The sequence below is a fragment of the Manacus vitellinus genome, unplaced genomic scaffold, assembly GCF_001715985.3.
Source record: "Manacus vitellinus isolate BGI_N305 unplaced genomic scaffold, ASM171598v3 scaffold_6_pilon, whole genome shotgun sequence".
In the NCBI taxonomy this organism is placed as follows: Eukaryota; Metazoa; Chordata; class Aves; order Passeriformes; family Pipridae; genus Manacus; species Manacus vitellinus.
The window spans coordinates 4,737,144-4,764,529 of record NW_021940750.1 but is presented as its reverse complement, the minus strand read 5'-3'; the positions used below and the strand labels follow the sequence as shown (position 1 = coordinate 4,764,529).

General features: G+C 38.3%; 1 protein-coding gene across 1 annotated transcript; it reads right to left on the bottom strand.

The window, feature by feature from the left end:
• Positions 1–373: 373 nt before the first annotated feature.
• On the bottom strand, positions 374–27,386 carry RTF1 (RTF1 homolog, Paf1/RNA polymerase II complex component). Its single transcript, XM_018082749.2, has 17 exons — positions 27,279–27,386; positions 18,425–18,572; positions 16,751–16,955; positions 14,561–14,675; positions 12,812–12,923; positions 11,891–12,026; positions 11,117–11,294; positions 10,137–10,219; positions 9,711–9,798; positions 9,516–9,623; positions 8,849–8,926; positions 7,524–7,645; positions 7,076–7,133; positions 6,447–6,524; positions 5,283–5,378; positions 4,875–4,986; positions 374–3,165 (listed from the first exon to the last, which is right to left on the bottom strand). The coding sequence occupies exons 2-17, from the start codon at positions 18,504–18,506 to the stop codon at positions 3,059–3,061; spliced, it is 1,758 nt and encodes a 585-aa protein (XP_017938238.1). The 5' UTR covers positions 18,507–18,572; positions 27,279–27,386; the 3' UTR covers positions 374–3,058.

Genomic DNA, 27,386 nt, shown 5'->3' with positions numbered 1-27,386 from the left:
GAGGACAGTCTTGTTTCACCTCATTCAGTAGCTTAAGTTCAGCTATATGCCATACCATCTTTGATTACAAAAGTAGTCTGGATTTCTACAAGATAAGCAAAGTCTGTGTTTTAAGTGAGATGCAGCAGAGGTGCAAGTGAACTGACCTTCCAAGAGACTCCATTTGATTCTAGTGATAAGGACCAACTCTAGATGTTAGAGAGTGATCAGGAGTTAACAGCTCCTCTTGCAAAAGAGGGGGCTTTCTTTTTTACAGTATTGGTATTAAATATAATTATCCAGACTGAGAAGTAAAGTGTCAGTTTCTAAAAAAAACAAATTCCAGAGAGGAAACCCTTAGCACCTCAGATCAAGGGATAAACAATCAACCTTATTAAACCAACAAACCAATTTTATTTATAGAAGTCTGTACAATTGTGATGAACTATGCTAGGACACCAACAAAACAAAGTAAACAAATCTCTCCCTCTCTAACAAGTGGGAGGTGTAGTCACTCACCTTTACATGCACTTAAAGGAAAAAGGATTACAGCTTTCATACAATTCTGTAACTATTCAAGAGTATTTTCTTCATGTATTATTCTCAATATAAGAGGTTTGCATGATAATTTACTGTTACCTCTCTTAAAAAACAGCATTTCAGTAAAATCCAGAGACTTTGAGAGGGTAAGTGGCAGTTTCATAGTTGCAGATAACTAGGACATAGTCCATCATTAAGATTGGCATCCTAAACTCCCTGCATCTCCTCTGTTTCGGTTATCTCTACTAAAAGTTACTTGCAACACTGTATGGGGTCTAATTCACATTTTGGCTCTAGTACAGATTATTCTTGTGTTACCAAATGCAGAAGTTAACTCAAACCAATACATGAAGGCCAAACATATTAAAATATTGTATTTCAGTCAACTTTACCTTTAGAAACTTCTCAATGCATCTCAGAACTCTGAGGCATTTCTGAGAAAAATCAACTCCTGAATTGCTCTATTCGGCAATTATTTCTGCAAAGCATTGGAGAGTGATTATTTTGAAAACTGGCCATTGCGAAGTAAGTTTAGATTTTTTTTATTACAAATCTGTAACATCACTGAAGCCATTGAAAAAACCAAAATCATATCAAATGCATATCTACACAGTGAATCACAATGTTTCCTATGAAGTTATGACTGTAGATTCCATAAATTTAATCTTAAAAAGTTAAAAGTACATATATGTGAGAGCCTACTACAACTCCAGAGAAGCTGCTAAAATAGGCCATCAAATAAAGCAGTCTATGATTACATATTTACAGAATAATCCACATGTCCTAGAACTATGGATTATTCAGTAAATAAGTACTGAAATATTCCTAATTATTTGTTTACATGGTAGGCAAGAGCTGCTTTGTAGGTTTTTTTTTTTTATACACAGTTTGTAGAATCAATCTGCACACAATTACATGATGTTTCTTTAAAGCTACTGTTAAAAAAAAGGAAGAGAGAGTTAAATAAGAACTAGATTAAAGTTTCATTAAGAATCCAACAAGAAAGTATCAAACACAGGTTTAAATGTAACCAGTGTATGATTTCAGAAAAACAGTAATGCTCTGACACAAGAAGAGCATCAGCATTTTCCCTCTTCAGGGTCCCCCAGAAACATTCCTATCCAGTTCAGTGCTGAAGTTATTATATATGTACTGTCCTGAGCAGGAACAAACACGTGCTTGCACGCTTACCTGAACGAGGGCCTCTAATGTTTTAGACTTCTAATTCTCTTTTAATTTAGTTCTTAATTTCATATATTCAGTTGTATCTTGTCTGGAAAAGTTCTTTGTTAAATTTTGCTTCTATTTACACTTGATTTTTTTTTTAACACCTGAGTGATAATTTAGCTGTCAACTTGTGTCCAGTCAAATATTCCATAAAACCATACAATTCTTGTGCACTCCACTTGTACCAGTTTATATATGAAGAATGTGCATCAGCTACCTCTCATACATTACCCACTAACCTTTCTATTATGTCCTTCCCCTTCCACACAATGTGATTTTTTTAATTTTACTTTTTTTTTAATTTTTGTTTGTTTATAGAAGTCCTATTTAAATGGTTCATAAAGCAAGAAACAAAGTGAACTGGAGCCCAGTGAAGACATGATGACTTAACAAATATGTAATACTGAAGGTCTGGAGAAGAAATTAAAGCCCAACTGATGAGCACCCCAGCGTCATCCCACAAAAAGCTACCTCACCCAGTTACAGCTGGAGACTCCAGATGTGCTATGGATGACAAGTCCCACATTAAGAGCTGTGTGTACCTCTTTCTCATCAGTTAAGTGTAATTAAAAAAGGGAACATGAAGTTAAACAGCTATATCAGCCAAGCCGTTTTAGTAAGAAGAATCACATTTAATGAGTTTCTTTCTTGCAATTTCAGATGCTCAAGTACAGCTGGTAGAAATTCAAAACAGCCGTAAAGAACTGTGACAGACAGATACAAATAGTACTGCAGCTTAAAAATGATAAAAAACACCTGAAAAAAAGTCACACAACCCTCCCAAAAAATTTACACTTTGAACCTAGGCCAGTTTTTGAAGATTCCCTTCTCCAAAGCTAGGATGAAGGAGGAAGAAGAGGAAGAAAGTGCAGATGACCTTCCAGCCACAAAGGTCTTGCGCCAATGTTTATTCACTGTGCCTGTGGTGGTATGTAAGGGGAGATCACCAAGTGATGATTCTGTGACTGCGAAGAGATTCCTATGGAAATCCAGACCTCAGGCTAATACTGAACACAGAGTGGACCAACGAGCTGCATCAACAAAATAAAAACAAAACTCAAACTAAAAGAAATGGGAAAACCCCAAATAGCACAGATCCACATTTGTGAGGGGAGCAGGAGGAAAGGGCAAGAAGGGAGGTCTATACAGTAAATAGTTGAATGGTTTATGTTACAGATGACTGGCAGTTTTAAAGAGTCTCTTCCCAGCTCAATTGCTGCTCCAACCCAGAAGGGAGAACTGAAAAGGGAGGAAGAAAAGGTAGGACATCATCATGGAGCATGCAGGATCAGAAGCAGCAGAGTGGGCATGCTCAAATAAGCCCCCGTCTCTTTTTGTAGTCCTCCAAGTTCAATGATCGCCGCGGTGCACCATCTTTTGCTGGAGGAGCCTTGGAGGTGATGGCCAGTGCCTTAGATTCTGTTGGGATAAGAAAAGAGTGAGGACTGAAATACATGAAAACTACAAATTTTTACTCGCTGCTTTTGTTGATAACTTCACCACAAAATCATGTTTGACTTCTCTAGTATACATCAGGTTAGAACTTCAGTTAATAATACAGGGAGCTTATCTTCAGAGAGATACAGCTCATGCAATTTTGATTCTGTTTGTTAATCCAACTTTCTGTTGATAAGTATACTTTCATTTCTTAAGAAAACTATAGCACTCTAAAGTCACAATATAAACAGCTTTCAGGCTCAGTTCTGGAATCTCTGGTAAATCATTATCCCATAATTCCAAGCACAAAGATACAGGAAGTAAGCAGGCAAAGTTAAATTTCCTATCCATGTCTATAATGCACATTTTAACAAATCTCCATGTTTCTCCATTAAGAAAGAAGATTGCACAAAGTAAGATGGTGTTCTGTCTAAGGAAAACTGTGTGTCTCATCCTTCTCTTTTCAGTGTCCTTCAATGCCTAACCCTCACCTGCTTGCTAACTCTCAGTATCTGCTTCAGGGAGTCTCCTATTCTTGGCATCCTACCTCATTCTGTAGTCTTATGTCCAGAGTTTCAATCTTGACCTAGTTTGGAAAGACAACTACTCCTACTCTCCCCTCTTGACAAGGTTTTAAGTCTTTGGGCATTCTTACAGTAATTTGTAAATTATTTTCCTCTAAAAAACTTCAGATGTAATCCTTCAAGTAATGAAATAAATAATAAACCCTGTATGTCAAATTGCATGGTATACTCCCATGCTTTCCCTCCACTGTAAAACAACTTCATAGGACACAAGGAAATGGCCCTAAAGTTGCACTAAGGGAGGTTTAGATTGGATTGTTAGGAAAATTTCTTCACCAAGAAGGTTGTCAAGCATTGGAACAGGCTGCTCAAGGAAGTGGTTGAGTGCCTTGGAGGCATTTGAAAGACATGTAGATGTGGTACATGGGGACATGGTTTAGAGGTGGACTTGGCAGCGTTGGGCTAACACTTGGACTCTATGATCTTAAGGGTCTTTTCCAATCAAAATGGTTCTATGACACTAAACTGTTCTTGCCACACAGGCTGTCAAAGTCAAGATCACAAAGAGAAAGAGTCAGCAAGTTTCTGTCTGTATCTTCACTCCCTGGCCAGTGTTTTCATTCCCCTAAAATTTAGCTTTGAATACCATCTGCAATACCTAAGTTAGGGAACAGCAACTTGGTAAAGTAGCAGGTTCAAAACCAAGTAAACATACTTTATCCCTATAGCATACACAGACTATGGAACAGAACATCACAGACACCCAAAGCTCATCCATCCTCAAAAGTGATTAGACAAATCAACTAAGTATCAAGGTAGCTGTCAAGACTTATTAAATACAACACCCAGAGATTATGTAAGTCATAGATAATGTAAACTGTAAGAATATATGAGAAAACAGTCATTATCTCCTTAGGCTTTTGAAGTGAGGATATGGAGATACTGAGGTTTTTAGTCTAACACAATACAGTTGTTCTTGTTTTCTCAATGGATGTCACTATCACACATCCCTGCCTCAGTTCAAGATACTTGCCAAGATGACAAACAGAATCCTTGCTCCCATTCTCAAAAGCCCGCTGATAATTTTGAAAGAATTATTCTGGAAGAAGTGAGCTCTACTGTAATGAGACAGACAATCACCTCCCCGAACTCAGATGGAACACCCACCTGAACTAGGAACCTGAAGATCAATCTTTACATCAAAGTCATGCACTTTGAAAAGATCTTCTGAGAGGTCACTGGCTGATTTAGAGTTCACATCTTTATCTTTTCCTTGACCCTGAAATAGAAACTACAGGTAAGTCTCAAACCCTGACCTGCCCAGATAAACAAAGATAAAAATGTTGTTTTCCCTCTTCTGTCACAAACATACTTAGTTTAGCTTTCCTACTGCTAGAGAAACTTACATTTTTTTCCCAAAGAAAGAAAAAGAAAAAGTTGTTGCTTTTCTATGATAATGGTCTTCGGGATACCCATTTCTAGAACTGAAGCATGCACACTTGCCATTAGTCATAAGCTTCACAGAGTAAAAGGGTGACTGTGAGGAACATAATATAGACAGAAATGGAAACTTGCCTTACTCATGTCTTTTGGAGCATCTGGTAATACACCAGATCCATATTTTGCATTTAGCTGGGCAAGGATGGCAGCTTGGACAGCAGGATCTCTGGACTGCAAAGGGGAAATATTAGGGAAAACATAAAAATAAAAAACCATTGCATTTAAATTGGCAAAAACTAGAGCTACATTTTGTTAAAACAGTGCTCATATCCATGAATCTAAAATCATACAAGACTGTATATTAGTTCACCCAGCCTTCAGGATCTCAGAGACAAATGAAATCATCTTGATATCATCTGATAGTAACAAACTGAAAATCATCCTTCAGAAAGTTTTTCTTTGAAAAAATGAGAAATATGTTTCCTATTGGTATAGTTTGTTTCTGTGACTACTCAATGCTATTGTTAGATGTATTTGCTTACAGTTCTGGCTGAAACACTCTACTAGAGAGAAGAAATCTTTAGAAGACTATTTTCTATACATAATATTTCTCCACCATAATAAAGCTACTCAGTTATGATACTTTTTAATTTCAGAAAAAATTGTTTAATTCAAGCCCTGCAATAAAATTCCTTTTCTATTCCCTTGCTGGTTTGTGGAGACTGATAAGAGTCAAGCTTACCAGTTTTTTTTTAAGTACCAATACCAGAACCATCTACTATTCCAGAACAGGCCTCAGCAAGGGCAGATTACTCAGGAGTTGGTTAATTTGCTGTTCATCAGTTATATATCTAGGGACTGCAGTAACAGGTTTTGCCACAGTATCACATGGGAAGTTTGCGTTGAATTACTTAATCTATCACAGCCCAAAATGTCTACTCTCCTCTCTCCTTTCGCCAATCTTTCAGGAAAGTTTCAGCTAATTAGAAGTGAAACTCACACCTAAAACAGTCTTCCAAGTGCTAACTAAATCTGAGTAATTCTGCACAGAAGAACTCACTAAAGAAGCCTAAATCATGGTTGCTTCTGCAGCACATACCCACATCACTTACGTCCTTCACACTTCGCATCAATAAAAAAACTGAGACCAGGATCTCACTCAACTATATATCACACTGGTGTCCAGAGCGTTAATAGCATATGGCACAGTTGGGAATTTTCCCCTCTTACTCTCTGCGTTATACACTGGTTTCTAGTTTTCTGCAAATGGCCTCAATTGAACTTAAGTATTACACTCACATTAGACACTATTGTGGGCTTACACTGCCGCCTAGTAAAGGGGTCCATTTGTTGATTTTTCATGCTGTGACTTTCAGCCTGAAGAAGAAAAAGCACATGGTTTGGCAGTTAGCTATGTGCTCCCTCTCACAGCACCCCATCCATGCAAGCACTCACCATCTAAATACAATGCCAAGATCACAGGAAAATTAGCAACAGCATTACAGATTAGAAAGATTTTAACCCTGCTTCACAGGGCAAAACTGTCCTTATTGAATTCAACACAGAAAATAGGCACACAACTCTCAGGATAGTTAACACTTAATCATTTGTTAACAAGCTTAACCTCTCCTTAATAAAAGTGTCACTGAGGAGAATTTAATATCTCCTTCATTGTTTTATTCTGTGAAGTATCTTTTCCAAGTTCTTTCCCATACAAAATGCATCAAGTCACTATGACAGTCACTAATCTGCTGATAATTGATGTGAACAAAAGGATGAAGCAATGTGCTTTAAAATCATGTCATTTGCCTATATGAAAAAAATTTACAGAACTTTAGAAAAAAAATGAGTAACTTCACCATGCAATTATCCCTGTTCGCATCATTTCACCTCTACTTGTACAAAAGTATTACTTCAGCGCTATTTACCACAAGAGCCTTCTCAGACTCAACGATATTCCACTCCCTGTTTCTCTGGTTGATGTAACTGCAGAATGGAAAAAAAAAGGAGGGTGAGAGAAACAAAAAGAAAGTGACTGTCATTTATCAATCCCTACACAACAAAGCACAACAATGCAACGAAAGCATTCTTACAGCTTCATCCTGATTGCAAATTATTCTTATTGCAATACAATTGCTACTGGGGCTATGCTGAAGAGAGTTTAGATTTTCAACAGTTTTAACTGAATGACAGCTACGAGAAAGTGAAGATAGACAAGCACTAACAAAGCTATCACAATACACATTTCATTAATACATTGGACAGGAAAGAAGTGACAAAATCCTGCAGTTAATTTGCTTCTGCATTAGTTTCTCTTTTCTAAATATTTTCATTGATACTATTTAAGAAAAAAAAAATCCAGTATCTGCTTCTTACCTGATTGCAGAAATATTTTTTGTTCGTTGACGATCCAGGGCCTCTGCTCTCTCTTCAAGTTCATTAAGCTGATCTTGAATCTGCTTGGCCTTATCTTGGTCTCCCAAGTCCTCAGCCATAGCCTTCAACCAAACAGTGACTTGTTAAGCACTACTCTACCATAGAATTAGTCAGAGTAACAAGGGATGTACCCGTGAATCAGACAGCTAACCCTATGGCAGTTGCAAATGTTCTTCTCTGCATGGTACAAATACAACAAAGAGCTACACTCTCCTTACATCTCAAGGCACTGGACTTCTTATTCTGAAGAACTCTGAAAACCTCTGAAAACCCTTAAACTAAGGAAGATGTAGGACCACCAGTCTCAGAATGACGAGGGCAAGCCAGTTAGATTATTTAAGTTACAGGTTTCATTAAAATTTAACATCACTATTTACCAGCTCAGGAAAAGAATTATTTTCAGCAACTGTCAGTTGCCACTTATTTCAGGGAGCTGGAGAGTGCCCTAACACGACACGAGCTTATTATGCCACCTGGTGACAAAAAAAAGCAACTGCACCCTCCTGCGATGGGAAACCAATTATTTACATATTTGCGCATAGTAAAATGCTGATCAAATAATACAATTAAGCCAAGGAATGCAGATTAATACAAACTCTTTGTTTTTCCTGTATACGAATCATGAACATCTTGAAAAAGGGCTGCATGAGTAAAAACGAAATGTCTATCTTTATCTTCCAAGATATTTAAGACTGCTTGGTTTCTTCACTTCTTGGTTTTGGCATTTTAGCACTGTTAGGTGTATTTGTTCCAGGAGGACTATATGTAAAACAGTTCAGTGGCAAGTACATCTTTCAGCCACCTCTTTTTTTTTGAATATAAATTACTGACCATAGAGTGACACTGCAGTTACCTCTGGAAAAAAAAAAAGGCAACACAACCTTATTTTCCCATTTTAAAATAAGCACGGGAAATCAATGTTATTATGGGGTACTCTAAAAAAAATCACCAACCAAAAGAAAAAGAAAAACACCAAAGGAAAAAAGGAAAAGAGGAAAAGTTTCTGAGGAAGAACAGCTTAAGACCTTGTCTAAAGGACACAAAAAGAGACAGCTGTAATTGTTAGCAATTACTCTTAAAAAAAGAATGCAATAGCTCTAACTGGGTTCTGAGTGTTCTGAACCCAGCAATAAACCTTGAGATCCACCTTTTAGCTGCATAGTTAAAGTCAAGCCTACTGCCGACTACCACCAAAATCCAGACGAGCTCCAGTTCTTCAAAATCAAAGAGTGTATTAAGCTTGCAGGCGTCATCTCATCTCTCACCTTCTCCTTTAATAGCTGAGTTTTCTTCATGGCATAGTTTGGAGGTGCTTTTCTGAACCTTTCCTTCTCTTTCACAATCTATAAGATGCAGAGGAAACAGCATAAACATGCAAATATGAAATCTTTATTTCAATACTTGGACACTAGAAGAAACAGATCAGTATCACCTAAGAAATGTACTTACTGCCACAGAATTTTACTTATGCTCTTTCTCTGATGCTTTTTTTTTTTAATTTGTGTCTTTGGTAATGAGTTACAGCTCCATTCTTCTCACTTATGACCTACAAAAATCTGATGCTAATCACCTATGGTCAGTATTAAGTATTAAACTGCAGAAGCTGTTATAAATGCAAATATCATGACACTTAGCTTTTCAGAACTTGAGAACTGAGTTGCCTTACTAGGGTTAGGAGTTCAGAGCTTCAAAACAAAAGTTCAATAGGAAGTAAAGGGGCACAAAGGATGAAAAAAAACAGGAGTGTGCACCAAATAACAGTGGGATCATCAGGCTACTCTATCCAGTTATTAAACTTCATTTTGAGCCTTTTATGTCCTTATTAGAAAGCAAATGCCATGATCCTTTTGCTTTGTACCAGTTAGTGCTCTACTCCATGAGCTTCTGTCACTTTTAAGCACTGACATAGCCTCACTACAATTCACTGTTTACCTCTTCAATGTCCTGATCATTAAACTTGTAGTTGAGGGCTTCTTTGATGGACACTTCCTTCTTGTTTATTTCATCTAGTGTGGGTAGCTGCATCCCAGCAGAGAACATCTAAACACAAGAGACCAAGTTACTTTCCACTTAGAAGTATGCTTGGCAGAAGGCTGTTACAAAGAAACTGAAGTCTGGTAAACTTACTGCTTCCTTCCACTTCATAAATTCACTTTCAGTAAATTCCTGATTTGAGACAAACTCCAAACGAAACACACGTGAATCACTACCGTGCCTGCAACAAGAAAGTGTGAAAACATCCCTTTTGGATAGTGGAAAGCGGTGATCTCTGATCTATAGATGTAAACTGATTAAAGAAGCCCAAAACCAGAAAACCAGATGTCAATACACTCATAACTCCCTGCATGAGACCTTTCTTTTTTTTTATAATTTCCATTGTGCACAAGGAGAAAAAAAGCCACAAATAAATCCAACCCCAACATTCCAGTAGTAAGTAGCATGACAGGGCCCAGTCTCCTTCTTAGTTCTCATCTCCAAACCACACACAGAACATTATTTGCTATGAAAAGGACACTAATCCACAAACTAGAGAGGATTACTTTAGTATCTTACCGCAACTGTAGTCCTTTGTTTGTCCGTGTGCCACCAAGCTGGTAAACCTTTGCAGTCTCTACCACACCAGTTATTTCAGCAACCTATATCACACAGTAAAATACACAAGAGGAAGGATGCAAGAGGGGTTTTTTTGTGTTCCTGGAATATATCTGGCATATTCAAGCCTTTTTATTAGAGATAAAAACCTTAATCTAACAATTCTAATCAGATCAAGGAAAGCAAGACTCTTCAGTGTGCATTATCAGGTACTGAATTAGTTGCTTCATACATCATCTTTGAGTTAAAAAATTATACCATCTCAATGCCTGATGCAGTTTTTCTTCTTCTCAGCTCTACCTTCCTGATCAAACAGTGTACACTCTCCTGCTTTTCCTATTTCCCTTTCAACTAAGATTGGTTTAGGTTAATGTGTGTCCCAAATGACATACACCAATGCTGCTCACATACTAAACACAGCCCTTCTGGGGGCCTTTTTAATGCAATTTTAGAGAACATTATTGCATCCTATGCTTATAGCAATGAAACAGAAAAAACTGTGTTCTCAATCACCTTCTCTCCTGAAGGCAAACTGATGTACTAGAAAAACTTTGTAAAAAAAAAATTGAATCCAGCCCACACAATAACTTGGGAATGGTCCCAGAAATGAGGAGTGAATGTTACTCATCCTTACTTGGTTGGAGTAGAGTCTGGAACTCTAGTTTGCAATACAAATGATGAGACAAGACAACATAAATGAAAGCCAGGAGAACAGGCTTTGTCAGTGCTCCCTTTCCCTCTCACCAAATGTATCTCTTCCCCTAGCTGGTCCCACCGATGTATTTATTCTCAAACCAGTCTCCTCCACTTCTTTGGTAGCAATTACATTTTCTAGTTCTAAGTAATCTTTTTATATCAGTCAATCAAACAACCACAGGTACTTGAGAACTGATAAGCTGCAGCACTAAAAAAAGAACTAAATGCCTCAGAGCTAAACTCACCCGATAAACAGGTTTACTGTTGTGATTGCCAATGCCAATACGGACAAAGCAGCCAGTGACTGTCTTGGCAAAGAAGGGCATATGACACCAGCGTTCCAGCTTGTGTCGCGATAACCGGACTCGGTTCAGTTCTTCAGGCAAGGACACTGGCTGGGACTTTGGAGGAATTTCTTCTTTCCTGATTTGGGAAAGGTGAGAGGGAATAAAGAAAAAAGTAGAGACATAATCAACAAAAAAGGGGTTATGAGTAAGGTGCAGCATGAGGGCTATTTAAATTACCAGTAAAAGGAATGATTCATCATCACTAGTTGACCGTAGGGGTGTGAATTTAGCATTACGATAAAGGCTTAATGTGAAGTTCCAGACTTGTTACCTACTGCTCTTCCTACCAAAAAGCAGAAAGGTACACACCAAGGCAGTTTACAGACTAATGCTTTAAAATAAGCCAGCACATATCTCTGCCCTGATACATGCCAGGGTTCCGCAGCTGCTAAACTATACAACTAAACAAATCTGTAAACAACAGGGTAATCTGGGTTAAAGGTAATAGAAGGGAACTGAAGTTGCAAACTCATCTAAGGTAAATGAGTCCCATGAAACACGATATAGTGACAAGGACTCAAATCTGCCCAATGCAACTGTGCCTAGAGGCAAAAACACTAGAGACACTGAACTGCCCCAAACAATTGTCTAACACAGCATGTGTCTACCTAAAGTGGGTCTCCGTTTTTGACCACACAACTAATCACAGTCCACCACTAGTTTACTACTTACTCTTCCTCTTCATCAGAAGATGACGACCTAGATGAACGATCACTTTTCTCACTAGACTTATCATCCTCCTCCTCTTCTTCATCATCAGAGTATACTTCACTAGTTTTTAATGGCTGTTTTTTTGCAAGCAATTCAGCTGGGGGAAGGACAGAGAAAAGAAAAGCAAGCTGTAAATATTTTACGAAAGCTTCCTTTAAGAGATGAAAGGTGGTTAAAAAAAATCCAAGAGGCAGACAGCTATTAATCTTGTGCTGGATACAAGTGGCACACGTTCAAATCCACTGGTAAATTAAGCATTGATTTCTCTCTTTGAATATACACAAAGTATTTAAAAGCATCTTAAATCTCAGTTATACTTATCTTCAGTCTCCCAACTTGATTGCACATTCAAAATGGGTGTAACAACTGGATATACAAGGTACAAATATTATCAGACAACGCACTGTTATTTTGTAAGGAAAAAGAAAAAAAAATGTTTGGAGAAGATCACAATAAAACCCAGCAGAGTAACAAAAAAGGGTTGCATCAAAAGTCAGTGGCAAGACGGACAAGATGATGTGCCGTTGAAGAAACAAGCAAACATAGACAAGGTAGTACAAGTACAATAAATACAGCTTGGATGTTTCAGAGATTAAATAACTGAATCTAAGTGACCAATTCAAATACATTAATTGAACATTACTAAGAGCCATTCAGTAGATGAAAGTTTGCTTTGTTTTTAGAACATTCCAGGGAGAGCTTGGGATGAGGAATACAGTGTCAGTGGTGCCAAACAACACCCTACGTGGTAATGTTGGCCAAAAGACCAAGGAAAACACAGACACAGAATTCATCCACTCCAAGATGTGGGACTGTTCCATTAATTTGAAACTGTAAGTAGCACTTTCAGAAAACTGTAGCAACAGTAACATGTTTTCATACCTGTTCTGTTCTTCCTTTTCTCTCTTTCTGCTTTTAGCTCCTCCATTGCCTGAGATTTCTTGTCTAGTTTCTCATCCCGCTTTGATCGCCGCTCTTTGTTATGTGACATGACCTAAAAACATGCAAGGAAAGTGCCTCAATGCCATAAATCCATAAACTGAAAAGCATTAAAACAAAGATTATTTGCACACTTTGAAAATTTTTCAAATAGAAATTACTAACAACTCCTTTTTTTAAATTTTTCTCAGTCAATTTTTTCAGAGGTTGGAGATAGGGAAATCAATCTGAAGCGTATTTCTTTATTCTGCTTCATATCAAAAATAATGAACATATTTATACTTCAACATTTCAAGTTTCAGTCTCAAAACTCCGCCTTGAAGTTAAAAAAGGACTAGAGAAATAAAATGGAAATAATTCTGCAAATAACATGTAATGAGGAAAGACTGGATGAATATTCTTATTTGCTTCTCCTTCTGCAAGGTCAAATCAAAGCCCTAGTTCTCATGCAGCAGCAAAGAAAAAAAACTTATGTTAAAAAATACTTAGAGCAGAAACAAAGTTGTTTGTAAAGTCTGCAATATGAATTCAAATCTTAAATCTTTTAAGTCTTCTTTTTTTCCATTTCTATCCAGATGTATCTGGAATACCAGGTAGCACAGAAAGTAGCCTCTATAACAAGCATAAAAGACAGTCATTTGAGCTAAGGTGAAGTAATTTCTGCAAGGCACTGTAAAAGAACTTTAAATAACATCCTTTTACACGTGCATATATGTATATGCATCTACACTGTATTACAGATGGACTACTTAAGATTACAGATGGCCTATATAGATGGACTATTTAAGTGCACGCACACATGTACATATATGGAGTTGGGGGAGTAGGGAGATGAGACTCACACCACTCAATATGTGCCTACGGGAATATTCATCTCACCTAATTTGATTTAGATGTTAAACATCTGTTTCACTAGAAAGTAAGATGTCAGCTGAAGATGCCCTCCTCCACTGCACAAAATTAGCCGTGACAACAAGTGCAAACAATCAACCATTTCTTCAATGGCTCGTTAGGGAAGATGTATCCCATCCCTCTCTGGGAGCCTGTCTGCCCCGACACTGTATTAATGACAAGATCTTCACCATTTGCAACTACAGCCACTTCAGCCATTTGAAACTGCAGTTCAGTTACAGAGGCCTTGCCCCAAAAACTGCTGTTGTCCTCTTTCTACTGGTGGTGGAAAAACTGTAGAACTACTTCTGCTCCTCCTGGCATTCAAGCTTTTCCTTAAAATCCCTACTAGTAGAAACTAAGCATTTTTAACACTCTATGTGCGTGCAAAATAATTTAGAGAACAGTGGAGCAGTTTCTGGTCTGCTCTCTCAAACCTTCATTTGCAAGAAAGGGTGTGTATGTAACGTTTCATCTGAATGACAGAAGTTTGGCTAAAGTAAATGTAAAAGGTTGCTTTCCTGTCCTCATGTGGGAGGAGCACTAGATATAGCTGCAACTTTGCATTTTTCATTAAAAGGAGTTATCACTGCACCCCTCAGCAGGCCAAAGATGTTAATTTCTTTAAATGAACTGGAAATACTAAAGATAGTTTGAGCATATAAACTCTGATATAAGTTCTGACCTGCTCACTACACTTTTTGACATTAAGAGAAAACGTCAGGGGCAGAGAGAGGCAGCATCCTACCTCCTATCGCCATGGGAGAACGATTTGTCACTAAGAACAGTTTCATTTCCTACCTGGGATTCCTGGATCTGTGTGAGTTTTTTCTTCTCCTGCTCTTCCTCTTGTTTTTTCTTTTTCTCTTTCTTTTCTTTCTTTTTTGCTGTTTTTAGTTTTTTCTTGATTTCAAATCTAGTAGCAGATATTGAAAGAAAAAGAATGTATGAAAGAATGCTCTCCCTGAAAGAGCAGAGGACTGCTCAGATGCTGTCACAATTGTTAGTAGGCTGCAAGGAAAACTTCAACTGCTTGCTCCTTTAATGCTATCCTGTCCTCTATTCCCATCCCTTCCCTTTCCTTCCCTAAGAAAATAAGGTGAAGAAAAGGCGAGCATAGAAAAGTGCAGACTTACAGAGAACTAACCTAAAGGGCAGATGAGACCACATAGGAATGACTATTCCAAAGAAATCTGTCCTTACTCCATCTTCCTCTTTGTTATTGTGGTGATCATTGCAAGCTGCCTCCAACTCTAAAATCAACTGGCTATTTCACATCATTTGAACCTAAACAGTTAAAAATTGTTTTGTTTAAAGCCACTATCATGCTTTTTCATGCTTGAACTTCACGTTTCTCCTGGCACTGGTCTGTATAAGACTGACTGCAAAGAAGTCTCAGTGAGTTCTCCTTCAGCATCAGAAGATTCTCATCAGACTCTGTCAGTTTCTGCAGAAGAATTTAGGCACTTTCATGCCTAAATGTCTACTTTTATGAAATATATCACCCTGATACCTTCTTTTCAGCCACTGTATTCAGAAGAGTAGTGATTCTGATGGAACAGTCCCATGACAGATTCCACTGCACTGTGGACTGGTCATTGCTTTAGTGAAGTGTGCATATGTACAAACAAAAAAAACCACAACTTCCAATAACTGAAATTCAAAATGTGTTATCCACATGTACATTACACAGTCCACCCTTCTTCTGGATTTTGCAAACAACAAACTGAAGTGCCAGATGAGCTCATTGCCCTTTATGCTTTTAACATGAAGCATAACACATAGGGCATAGGCATTATATCCCATGCAATGCCTGCTGTAATTCCAAAGAACTCACAGCACAATGTGCACACAAAAAGCTCTTGAAAGATTGAACTTACCATGAAGTTAAATGACTACCCCGCCACTCCCTTAGTTCTACCTGCCAAACCTTTATGCACAACAGCACAAATTAATTTAAGATTAAATCAGTAACTCAAATTAGCTTGTTGGTATCAAGTATTTCACAGCATTCATTCTAAAAGACAGACAGTTACTATGGAATATTGAATAAAATTTAAAAATATGATGTCCTTCTACGTGATCTAAATGCAAACTTTCAATCATTCTGATCCCTTTGAGGAGAGCAGAAGACCACACAGGATCCTGAATGTAGTATTAAAACCATAGTCAGGCAGGCAGTGCTCTACTAAATGGACAGTCTGGCAGTCACTTGCATCAACATGATTTACTTAACAGATGTCAGTCCTCTAAGGAAATTTCTCAGCAACTAAGAAAAGAGAAGGCACTAAAGAGGAAAGAAACTAGAGAAAATTTGCCCCATACGTGCCAAATCTTTTCAACTAGACAAATGGGAAGAAAAATACCTTTACTACAAAGAAGCTGCCTGACTGGTAGTATAACAGTAACAGACAAAACCAAACCACAATACCTAAGGTAAGAAATCCACAAAAATCCCATGAAAATGACATATCCAATGCCAGTCCTCATTATTTCAATCTCTCTCTCTCTCTTCTCTTAGGAGCCAAACCAGTTTCACACCCATATACAGGCAACCCTAACACTGCTCTGTTCTTCACCATTGTTTTCTGAAAAATTCCAGAAACTCGTGTACATCTTACACTTTGTTTGCCTTTTTCCAAAGTATCAGCATATGACTGCTAATAAAAAAGAAGACAGAAGAGAAATCAGGCTTTCTGACTGTCTGGCATCTAATCTGTGAAGCAGCAACATAGCTACAAGGGCAGCTGACAGAACCATGTGTATTCAACAGCTGAGAAACTTTCAGAAAACTTTAACAGGAACATGCAGAATTCCCGCTGTGTGCTTCTCAACAAGCTACAAGGACAGCTGATGCAAAAAACATACAGTGAAGCTTAATTCACTTTATAGAGCTGAACCCTTGGACCTTAAACATGAGAGCACAGTCAGCATACTTTCCATATAGTCTGTAAGAATTTGTTATCAAATATCAACAAATATCAAATTCACCTTCTCTTTAGCACTTCTCTCTTCTCTATCCGGTTAAACAGTTCCTGCTCTCTCTCCTTTTCTGTCATTTGTTCCAGTCGAGCCCGGTCTTCTTCATCTCCCATCAGGTCTTCTCCGTAGCCATCATGGAACTCCTCATCTTCAGATGAAGAATCTGAGTCGGAGCTAGATGACGAGCTGTTGCTTTCTGAGTCAGAGACTTCTCCTAATTCAAAAATATAAGGTAGTGAGATTCAGCTGGGCCAAAGCTCAACCACTTCATTATAGCATATTAGCAAAGGATAGTAAGATTGAATTTTACACACATCTTCCACAATACTAAAAGCATACATATAATGAAAATTAAACCCAAGTGGAAATTACCATAAAATATGCATGCTAAAAAATGATAAAATGAGTGGTACTACATTTGAGGACAAACTGGATTATAAGTAAAAATTCTTAGCAGAACAAGCAAATTTTAGGAGGCCTTTTGGTTAACGTGTTAGGGTCTTAAAGCATATGCCTATATGCTTATGCTCCTGAGAAGTTGCTTATACAGCCATAACTTTGTGTGTGTGCACCTCAAACACCACTATTAACCACCACCAATATAGCAAGATGACGGACCAAAATTCATCATTTGAGGACTGCAACACCACGAATTACTACATTAGGAGATAAAGTTGAAGCACAGTACCCTCAAGGCTGGCAAGGCCCTGACTCTAGCTCCCTTACTCGTAACAAGCCCTCCCAGTTACACATGGCCTTAGGGATTAGCTGACTCCCCAGTAGTATTCGGTAACACAACCTTTAAACTTGATCCAAGTCCAAGTGCTTTGATTAACTCGCCTAATCAACTCAATTACACTAAATTGCGAAAGCAGACATTAGGATTTGTTCTTTCATTTTCATGCTGGTATTAGTATTTTTGGAAACTTCCAGCTTTGCAAGCTCACACTGTGAAAAACCTTGATTTGTAAGCATTGATATATACAGGTTCAGTCACTTCATGCTTTTGTCTGTCTGTGTGGTGCTTGATATACTTAAAACTGTAGGCTCCTTTATACTCTTCCTTAACTTTCTTTTTTCAGTATGAACTGAAATTGCAACTAAGCACCTGCAAACCTTCACGGGCATGATGAAAACAGAAAAGACCGGAAGTTTGCCCAGCATTGAAATTCATTATATTCATATAAAAAAATTCTGACAAAGTTATAGAATGATTTGCCTTCTTCCATGGCAGTATAAACATGCAAGAATTCCTATTTAGAGCAAATACATGCAAGATAAGCTCCTATTTGCATCACAAATACTATATGCATCTGCCTTTGCTCTCACAAGATGTTTGGGAAGAGAAAATATGACAATGGGAATAAAAAATGCTATCCACACTAAACATGGGACATGCTAGAGGGAAGCAAAGAATTTTCCAAGAGAAAGTCAAGTAATGAAATATGTCATACATTCTTCAGCTGAAACAGCACTTAGTGTTGCAGTTGTAACAAAGTGCTCACAGCAACGCTATACTGCACTTCAAGCCATGGCAAGTTTAAGCTATTTTTACTACCAGTAACAGTGAAAAGTCTTTCAAGACAGTCTTTAACATCACCATTTAACATTACTCTTCAGTATGCACAAAGGGTAACTTCCCTTGGAATCACACAGTAAGTACATGCACAAGTGTTATCTTACCCTCTTCAGGTGCCGAGCTCTCAGCCGAGCTGTCTTTATCTGAGCTGCCTGAAGAGGCAGCTTTGTTCATCTGCTTCTTCATGGCTCCTTTCTTCTCTGCCTTACCCACTTTTCCCTTTTTTTTGTTTTTAGAACCTCCAACAGTCCACTGCAAGGAAAGAACCAAGAAAGGGATCATGAGACACAAACATCACTCTCTTCTCCCTTCTCCAAAACACTGGAGTAAAAATGGCTGAGAAACAGTCCAATACCTGTCAGCAAAAAATTACACAAGAGGAAAGAGGGGGAAAAAAAAAAAGAAGAAACCAATAGGAAACTTATCAAATGAAAGCCTTTTACAAGGTTTTTGGGGGGTGGGGTGTTGTGTGGTTGATTTAGGATTTTTCTTTAAAAAAAGAATCATTTATCAATGCAAGTCAACAGTGAGTACGACACTCCTTTTATAAAAATAATGAAGACTTTAAAGTTTGCAATATACACCAAGAGAGGTACTAAAAACATTTTCCTAGGAAAATAATTTTAAATGACATGTCCAACTGCATTTGTAAAGATTAGCTTCAGTTTACTATTAAATGGAAACAACAGATGTGTTTCCAGAACTAGTTTAACCAAGAGCAAATTTTACATTTCATGAAGCACAGGACAGCCTTTCCAAAATCTCAGTTTTATCAATATTACATACTGTCTATATTTCTATGTAAGAAGCCAATAGTGCACTCACTCACAGATGCAGGTGGTGGCACTACTATCTATGTACACAAGGTGGAATCAAATCAGAATCAAAGAAGTCAGAGGAAAAAAAAAAGTCCAGTCCTAATTTTAATTTTTTTCTTAATATGATATCTTGATTTAACTTAGACTGCAGTTTCCAAGTATAGGACTTGTATCACCACACATACACAGATAGCCATTTTAAATCCCAAAGTCCCAGAAAAACTCGTATTTACCTTACAGTGTGATTTCTTAATAGAAATTGTTCCAACTGCCTAGGTAAAGCCAGAAGGGAATAAAACCAATAAGGACTGCCTGTGTATTACTTTAAGGCTTTACAATATTTTGCATTTCAATGCCTCCCCTAGAAACTCTGCAGGCATGAGACTTTAAGGGATATAACAGGTCTTTTTCTAAATATATATATATATATTTAGACCATAATCCTCTTCATACCTGTATATTACTCTCATCTTTCATGCACATCACCATCCGTTCAAGCATGCAGTCTATTAAAAAATATTCTTAATTCAAGTGAGCAAATACGCTTTTGCATAACTGAGATCTTGCACTCAAAACTGCTCTGAAGTGGAAAAAAGCCACTTTAGGTTTGACTTCAGGTGCACAACAAGCTTTAGACTTCTCACCCATCCACCTGCCCTGGGAGATGAATCAAGACCATTTCTGCAGGCAGTAATCATTCCATCAAATTTGATGAATTGTTCTGCCTGATTAGGCATCACCTTCAGAGAACCCTGGTGTTCAATTACTTTAGATGAAACTCAACCAAGTAGTTATAAGCTACTACTTGATCTGCTAATACCTTTAGAGTTTCCCAGGTTTTGATTGCTCTCATACTGAGTCTTGTGCCTTCAATATTACCAACTGCTTCATCATTTTCTTAAAGCATCATCAGTATATCCAAAAGTATCTGTCAAAGACCATGCAGAATTTGGATTTTTATTTCCCTGAGGTAAAAACACAGTGGCAAGCCTTGCAATTCATACCCTATGCAGGTACCCCAGTCTATTATGGTCCATCGGATTGCTGAGAAACTGCAGAGAAAGCATCTGATTTTATACCACGCTGAGCTTGTAGCAAAGTCTTTACTGGTTTCCACATTAAAGTTTTATTTGTTCAGTGTTAACAATATTGCTGTCTAACAATATTTCTGGTTAACTATGCTCAAGAAAATCAATTAAGAACAAGCTTGTACTCTTGCTTTAATCTGCTCAAACCTCAGCATTAAGGAATCATCTCCCAGGTGTATAGAAAAGTGTATTTTTGCTATTTGCTCAAGAGCTCACCTACTTCAATCTTACCAGTGAAAACACAGCAGCGAGAAAGTGAAACTAAGCATTTAGCAGTGATGCAGAGGTGCCTCCTTCCTAGAGCTCTGCCACTTCTTTTCGGTGTTCTAATACTGAATTATACCTCATGTCAGCATGCTGCACAGCAAGGAAGCAGCAGATAGAAAGCCACAGTATACAACACAGTTATATCAAGACCTTGAGAGGTTGTGCTGAGATGAAAGAAGATCAGATAAAAAACAGCAGGACTTGAGTTAATAAAATGTTTAATAGCTGTACATACATGGGTTACAAATCACTGTTCTCAGCCTTTAACTCACAAGTAGAATCATGGAGAGAACTTGGGACCAGGAAGATAGGACTGAAAAGAAACTTGTGTGACAACCTCTTGAACAGAAGAAAACAAACAAAAACCCCCCAAACCAAAACAAAAAATAAACGGAAACAACAACAACAACAACAAAAGTAATAAAAAATCCGCCCTCATCTTGGAAGTGTGTTTTGGTTTCTATTTCACCCTGGAGATTACACTTCATCTCACTTTTGTTTATGCAAGTGACCTCTATGTCAACCTCCCAGTTTAAGTAGTGTCACTTAAAAAATTCTTCCTCATCCAACTCCAGTGCTTCAGGGCTTATTCAGTTACCCCAATCTCTCATGAATGCCTAGTCATTCCTGGAACCACTACCAGACAAGACAAGAGTTAGAGCAAATCTTAGGGACAAATAAGTCATCACAACCAAGACATAGTCCGTGCAAGACTCTTTTAGGCTCACAAATTGCTCTGCAGACTCAGGAACCACTAGTTATCATTTGGACAATTCTGCATTGTTCAGAGAGAGGAGTCAACATGAAGACACAACAGATTAGCAGGTCTGGGAGGAAGTAACAATACTCGAAAGCCATGGGCTGCATTGCAACCTGGAGTCCAAATCAAAGTCTTGAGCCTCCTCCTCATGCTCCAGCACACAGGCAGAAATCAAAAAGGCAACAACATGTTCACATGCAACATCAAGTAAAAATGCACACACAGTTATAGTCAGAAACATTTCTTTGCACTGTTTCCTTTAACTCCAAACAACAAACAACCATCACTTTCAAAAATCTGTCCTCTACTGTAAAGATTCTCCACGTTCCCTCTTCCATGTTCCAGTCAGGCAGTACCAGTCAACACTTCTCGTGCGCTTCCCATGACTATAACGCCTCCTCTAAACAGCCCCTCTATTCACCGCTGCCTCCTTGGCCACCATCTGGAACCCACCATGGTTCCAGACACAGCAAGTTAATAAATCCATGCAGAGGTGTACTGCAGCATGGCTTTTTGGTTATTGTTTAGTACCACTGAACAGCAGAGCTTTATGGTTCATTCAAAAGAAGTGGCCAGAAAAGCATTTCAAATTTTCCTCTAGCTGCCAAGGTTCACAGTGCTAATAACTTGCATATTTCTTTCAAGAAACAGTTGGACATGATGTTCTTAAAGGTCCTTGTCAATCTTAATAATTCTATCATTCTAAGAAATCCAAGATAAGCCACAGTACCTAGAACGGACTTGGGAAAAAAAAAAACAACCTACCACATCAGAAATTACCTAGACCTATAAGTCAGCTTCTACAAAAGCAACTACACAGAGAGATTGAAGAAAATAATTTATTTCCAGCTATATTTCCACTAAGGAGATGAAATGAGATTGTGGAGAAAAAAAAAGTAAAAAGAAAAAAACACACACCTGCAGTGAGCTCAGAGTGCAGAATTGTTTTATCGCCGCTGCTCAGATAGCTGCTGTTTTCTTCTATTCACACAGTACCTAAACGCATTAGCCACCGAGATTTTAAGCTGCAAATACGTGTTCTCCCAGCTTTCCCCCCTGTCAAACCAGACAGAGGTGCACAAGCAAGGTTGTCAGCCTCTCCTTGCCATATCCTTCCCTCCTGGATATGGTTTTTATAAGCAAAAGACAAATTACAAGGTACAACAAAGCAAAACAGGTCAAGGAAGCAATGTGTTCCTTTCCTAGACCAGATAAACTTACACACCATGACAACATGACTGCTTAAGTGCACCAAGGTACATAGTATTAGCCTAGCTTACAAACTTTCATCCATTCATACAGGAAGAACAAAAGGTAGTCCTCCAGGCAAGTCATCAAACTACAATTTCAGCCTGTCTGAAGACAAGAGCACAAAGCACAGATATGAAGACAAGGCAGTATTTACTGTCTTCAGGGTTTCTCAAAGCCGGGAAAACTCTACAGACAGCACTCTAGGAGCTCCAAGGAGGACAATGCTCTCTACCTCTACTTTTAAAACTAAATAGTAAATAAAAAGCCCTTGTTACTTTTCTTGCCTTTCAGGACCGACACCTTTCATGTGAACACCTCAAACACTTTCATGATGACAACAGCCCAATAATTAGAAAACTTTTTAGACAATTTTAGACACTGAGAAGAGACTCTAGGTGTCATCACCAAAATGGAAAGGAAATAAGCAAATAAAGAAAACATTTTCTGAAGCCATAAAAGAGGCCTTGCCAGGAACTGGCCGAAAGAAGGCTTCATGGGCCAAAATATCACCAGACCCCTGATCTACCCTTGCTGTCCAAGTAGTGCTCTAAGGAGCTCACCGAAAGGTAACTGCGGACAATTATGAACTAGTTCAAATTCAGTTTAAGCTTCAAGTTAACATTTGCTCTAGAAGTATTTTGAGGGGGGTCACATACTGAAAAGTGGCAAGAACTTCTGAGTGACGACATCAAGATGGTAGATACCTAATGCCAATAAAGAAGCACTCTCCATCACCAAAACACACTCTGGGATGCTACTGGATGTGAAAACCTGCAATGTTTTATTTAGGAAGCCTGGACCAACAGCCGGAGATGGTAACAGTCATAAAACACTTGGTCAACAAGTGCCTTGCACAGCTTTAGCATCACCAGCCAGTCAACATCATTCAGACTAACAAAGGTTTAATGACTTCTCTAGATAATAGACAGTGCCTTATGACTAGATTGTTCTCAGCAAAAACTGTTCCATGAGTACAAAGGAAAAGTTCATTCAGCAAAAAAAAAAAATAATAAAAAATCACATTATCAATTCCAATACCTCCATGAGTCCAATACCTCCTCCTGCTGTTCTTCAGAGGTTCTACTGGTTCTCCACATAAATCAAGTCCCAAGAAGTTATCCTCATGCTAGTTTCCAATTTAAAGGAGCTACCTGAAGACTAAATTTTATACCCACTTTTGTCCACAGCTTGTTCACATTACTTCTTTGGACATGCTAACCTTCATACAATTAGCCTCTGCTATTCAGATTGCACTTGCACTTTATTTGGGGTAGTGGAAGTAACAGCACCTCTCTTCCTTGAAAAAAGATTTACCACTGCACCCATTAACAGCTCAAGGAAACTGACTCCAAGAAAAGACAAACTTACAAAGCACACAGCCTATAAGCTGTTTATAAGAAGATTAAAGCACAGCCTGTTTCAAATTTTCTAAGCTTGAAAAAAAGTATGGCAAAGGCCTCACAGAACTGGAGAAACCACTCATTCTTGAAGGTTTAACTAAGCAATATTATGAAACAAAAGCACACAGGAAAAGACAACATTAATCACTGTAATTTCTACAAACCCACAAAAGACTCCCCCAAAACAGAAGGAACACATGGAGTGCTAGAACTTGAAATGCAGTAAGTAAACCCAAACTTTCAAGTCCTTTCCTCAAAATAGGTGTATAAATCCCTCTAGGCCAACTGTTACTTGAGATTGACTTCCTCACTAGCTGCACCACTACTGCTCACCTCCTCCTCTGTTCCATAGCTCTTGACAAGATCTTCAGCTACAGTCTGCACATTTGTAAACAAAGGCATAAACAGATATTCCTCACTTAACTCCAGACTAGTAACAAGCACTCATGAGATAACTTTTCTGATCCTGGAAGTATCTTCTGCCACCACCCTGGAGGTGTTAAAAGACAATCAAACTCTTCATGATATTAGAATGAGTATAGAAAGGTGTAAGGTCTTACACCACCACTGGTAACAATACACCTTTCAAAAGAAACAAAGAGGAGCTCCTACAGCATTGTGGCTTTCTGTCTAATCAAAACTAATGTCAGTGAAGTTGTTGCAGAAGTCATCCAGGCTTCACCACACAACAGAAATAATTAACTTACTGCAAGCAACAATGCCAAGATAAAAGAAAGTGCAAGAGCCCAGAATTAAGCTACTGCAACTGAGGAACATCAGCCACACAATGCCTTTAATTGGCAACAACAATACACTGTGTACACACACACCTCTGGCAAGGTAGCCCCAGTAATAACTTGCCTAACACCAAACTGGTTACATGCAGAAAGCTACCAGTTTGAGATGGTGAGCTCTTGAGTAGACATGGCCACACACTGATCCACAGATAAAGGAACTATCTGCTTCCACATCTGTGTCCAGCTTAGTATATCTCCCTGCAAAGGTAGCACTTCTTATTGCAAAGCCCTGCAGTCACTGCTATTTATCAGTTCTCTGAACAACAGTTTATTGTCAATTCAGTCATGCGTTTTCCACAGAACCAACAAAAGACAGTTCAGAGCATCTTTCCTATTTTATTGCCTGCAACTCACCTTCCGTCCCTTGGCTAGGAAATTTGATTCAGAGGTCCTTTAACTGTTACAGAAACCAGCATCTGGGTGAGAAGTGCATTCTCACTGAGACACATAAACATAACATTAAAGATCTAGTGAAATCCCTCGGGCACTATTGTATAAATGCGGCATGATTTGTACATGCTGTTATTCAGTAATTCCAAAATGCTTTTCTCTCCTCTATGCCCCACAAACTTTCCCTCCTTTGAAAAATGCAGCATGCTGCATTATCCTCTGAAGTAGGGATTTAGGCTTCTTTCCTGTACATGCAACATATTGTTGGAACATTTAGCACTTTCTAGGAACCACAAAGGACATGCACACTGCAAAACCTATGTAGAAGCACATGGGTATGATTTAGCACATTTGCCCAGGGCAACAATTTTCATGCTTTTGCCTCAAGGTCCTTATCTTGCAGGAAGTCCAGAATACAATTTCAACTTTTAGACCCTCTCTCCCAACCCTCAAGGTTGAACAAACTTCAAACCAACACCAAGAACACTTATTAAAACCAAAGTTGTTTAGCAGTACCAGTGTAGTCAAGCCTAGGGATGCGCACAACTGAACGACTGGCAGAAGCAGAAGTGTTATAACCCAGCCTCTCACCCTGCTGTGACAAGCAGTAGTTCAGAATGCATATTTCAGGCACAGGAATAGAAGCAAGTGTCCTAATTACCTCTTCTCTAAATCTTTTCCTCTTGCTGCATGGAGGTCAGAAAGAACAGAGTATCAATTAGAAATGATACAGAGATTAGAAAGAGTATCAAATGCACCCGGTGCAACAGCGATACTACTGCATCTACAAGGTATTTGTAAATTCCTGAAGAGATACATTTTCTACATATAGTGGAAAGGTAGACCTTATTACACAAGCTAAAATTCTATCAGTTTTCAGAGCTAAACACAGAATGGAAAACTTTATCATTCATATGCTCTTCACACTCAAGTCCACCTTCCCAAGCAAGCTGATCTCCACACAGCTTAGAATAAATACACTGCCAGCAGAGCTGAACACAGAGACAGACTGTTACCCAATAACAAATCTAATATATCTGGCCCATTCAGATTTTCTCTCTCTTTATGCCTTAAACACAGATGCAAGAACCTCTTTTTTTTTTAAGAAAAGGATCGATTGAAATAGACTTCCAAACATATTTATTTCAAAAATGCTTCAGAAGGAAAATTAATTCACACATTCTTCACACTTATTGGAAGAACTCTGCTATACTGTCAAATGCTTAATAGTTTATCATTGGTCTATCCAATTGGTCTTCACATTGCCACAATAGATAACCCTTCCTGTACTTTCAGAAAACAAAAAAAAAAACCAAAAACCCACGCCGAACACCTCCCTGTTAAATTTTTAAGAATAGATGGAATAAATGACCTCACTATGCTTTGCTGAAAGCTTGCAAAAGACATTTGTGTGCCTTCAAGAAAGTGTTTTTACTCAAATACCCACATAACATGTTTGTCAGTTTCTGTTTTAATAAGTCTATTTCAATTTTCCTTTCTAGATGAAAGCAGAGACTTCTAACCAGCTTTTAACCAGAATGTGGTACCAAGAACAAATACTAAAACCAGATCCAGCAGGTAAGCACTGCTATACAAGAAATTGACAACACCTAGAACAAACTAATGCTAAACTTTTTCCTGCCCCTTACTTCAAAAATGTCAGTCAAAACATACCCTCTTGCATGTCCAAATGGCCAGACAGCTAGTTCACACAGTTCTTGGAGAATCAAGGTACTTAAATAAGACAGTTTTACTACCTGTAAAATAATACCACCTGCCCTGACCCTTCTAAAGCTGAGAACCTCTCTCCCTGAATTCAGAGTCCATCTTTAGCATCTTCACTGCTACTTCAACTGCAATCGTGACACAGGAAAAACACTAGTTTTAAGCAGGCAGCTCATCAAACCACTCAGACCATATGAATGTGGGATTAAACCAGCAGTCATCTTTACTGTGGACAAAATATTTTGTATACAGTTAGAATTCAAAGCATATTAATTAAAAAAAAAAAAAAGAAAAAAACCCTATCCTCTGGCCTTAATGGGTCTCCATCAGTTCCACTGATGGCCAGTCCCACTTCATGAAGTCAGCAGGCTAAATATACTGTATGATAAATGCACTTTCACTGCTTAGGTACGATCAGAAAAATAACACATAGTAATTTCACTGATAACATGACAAACTCACCTCATCATCACTATCTGATGTCTCAGAGTCTGAAGATGCTGTAGGTTTGCTCACAGGTGGTTCCTTTTCTTCAGAGTCACTGCGTTTCCGTTTGGCCAACGACAAGAG

Bases quoted from the DNA above. Each gene is read 5' to 3' on its own strand.
- RTF1 (XM_018082749.2), bottom strand. From the start codon at position 18,506: ATGAAGAAGCAGATGAACAAAGCTGCCTCTTCAGGCAGCTCAGATAAA. The intron at 11,295-11,890 runs GTAAGTAGTAAA...TTCCCAAATCAG, and splicing joins TCTTCTGATGAAGAGGAAGA to GAAAGAAGAAATTCCTCCAA. The intron at 3,166-4,874 runs GTGGGTGTTCCA...TTATCCCAACAG, and splicing joins TCTTCAGGTTCCTAGTTCAG to AATCTAAGGCACTGGCCATC.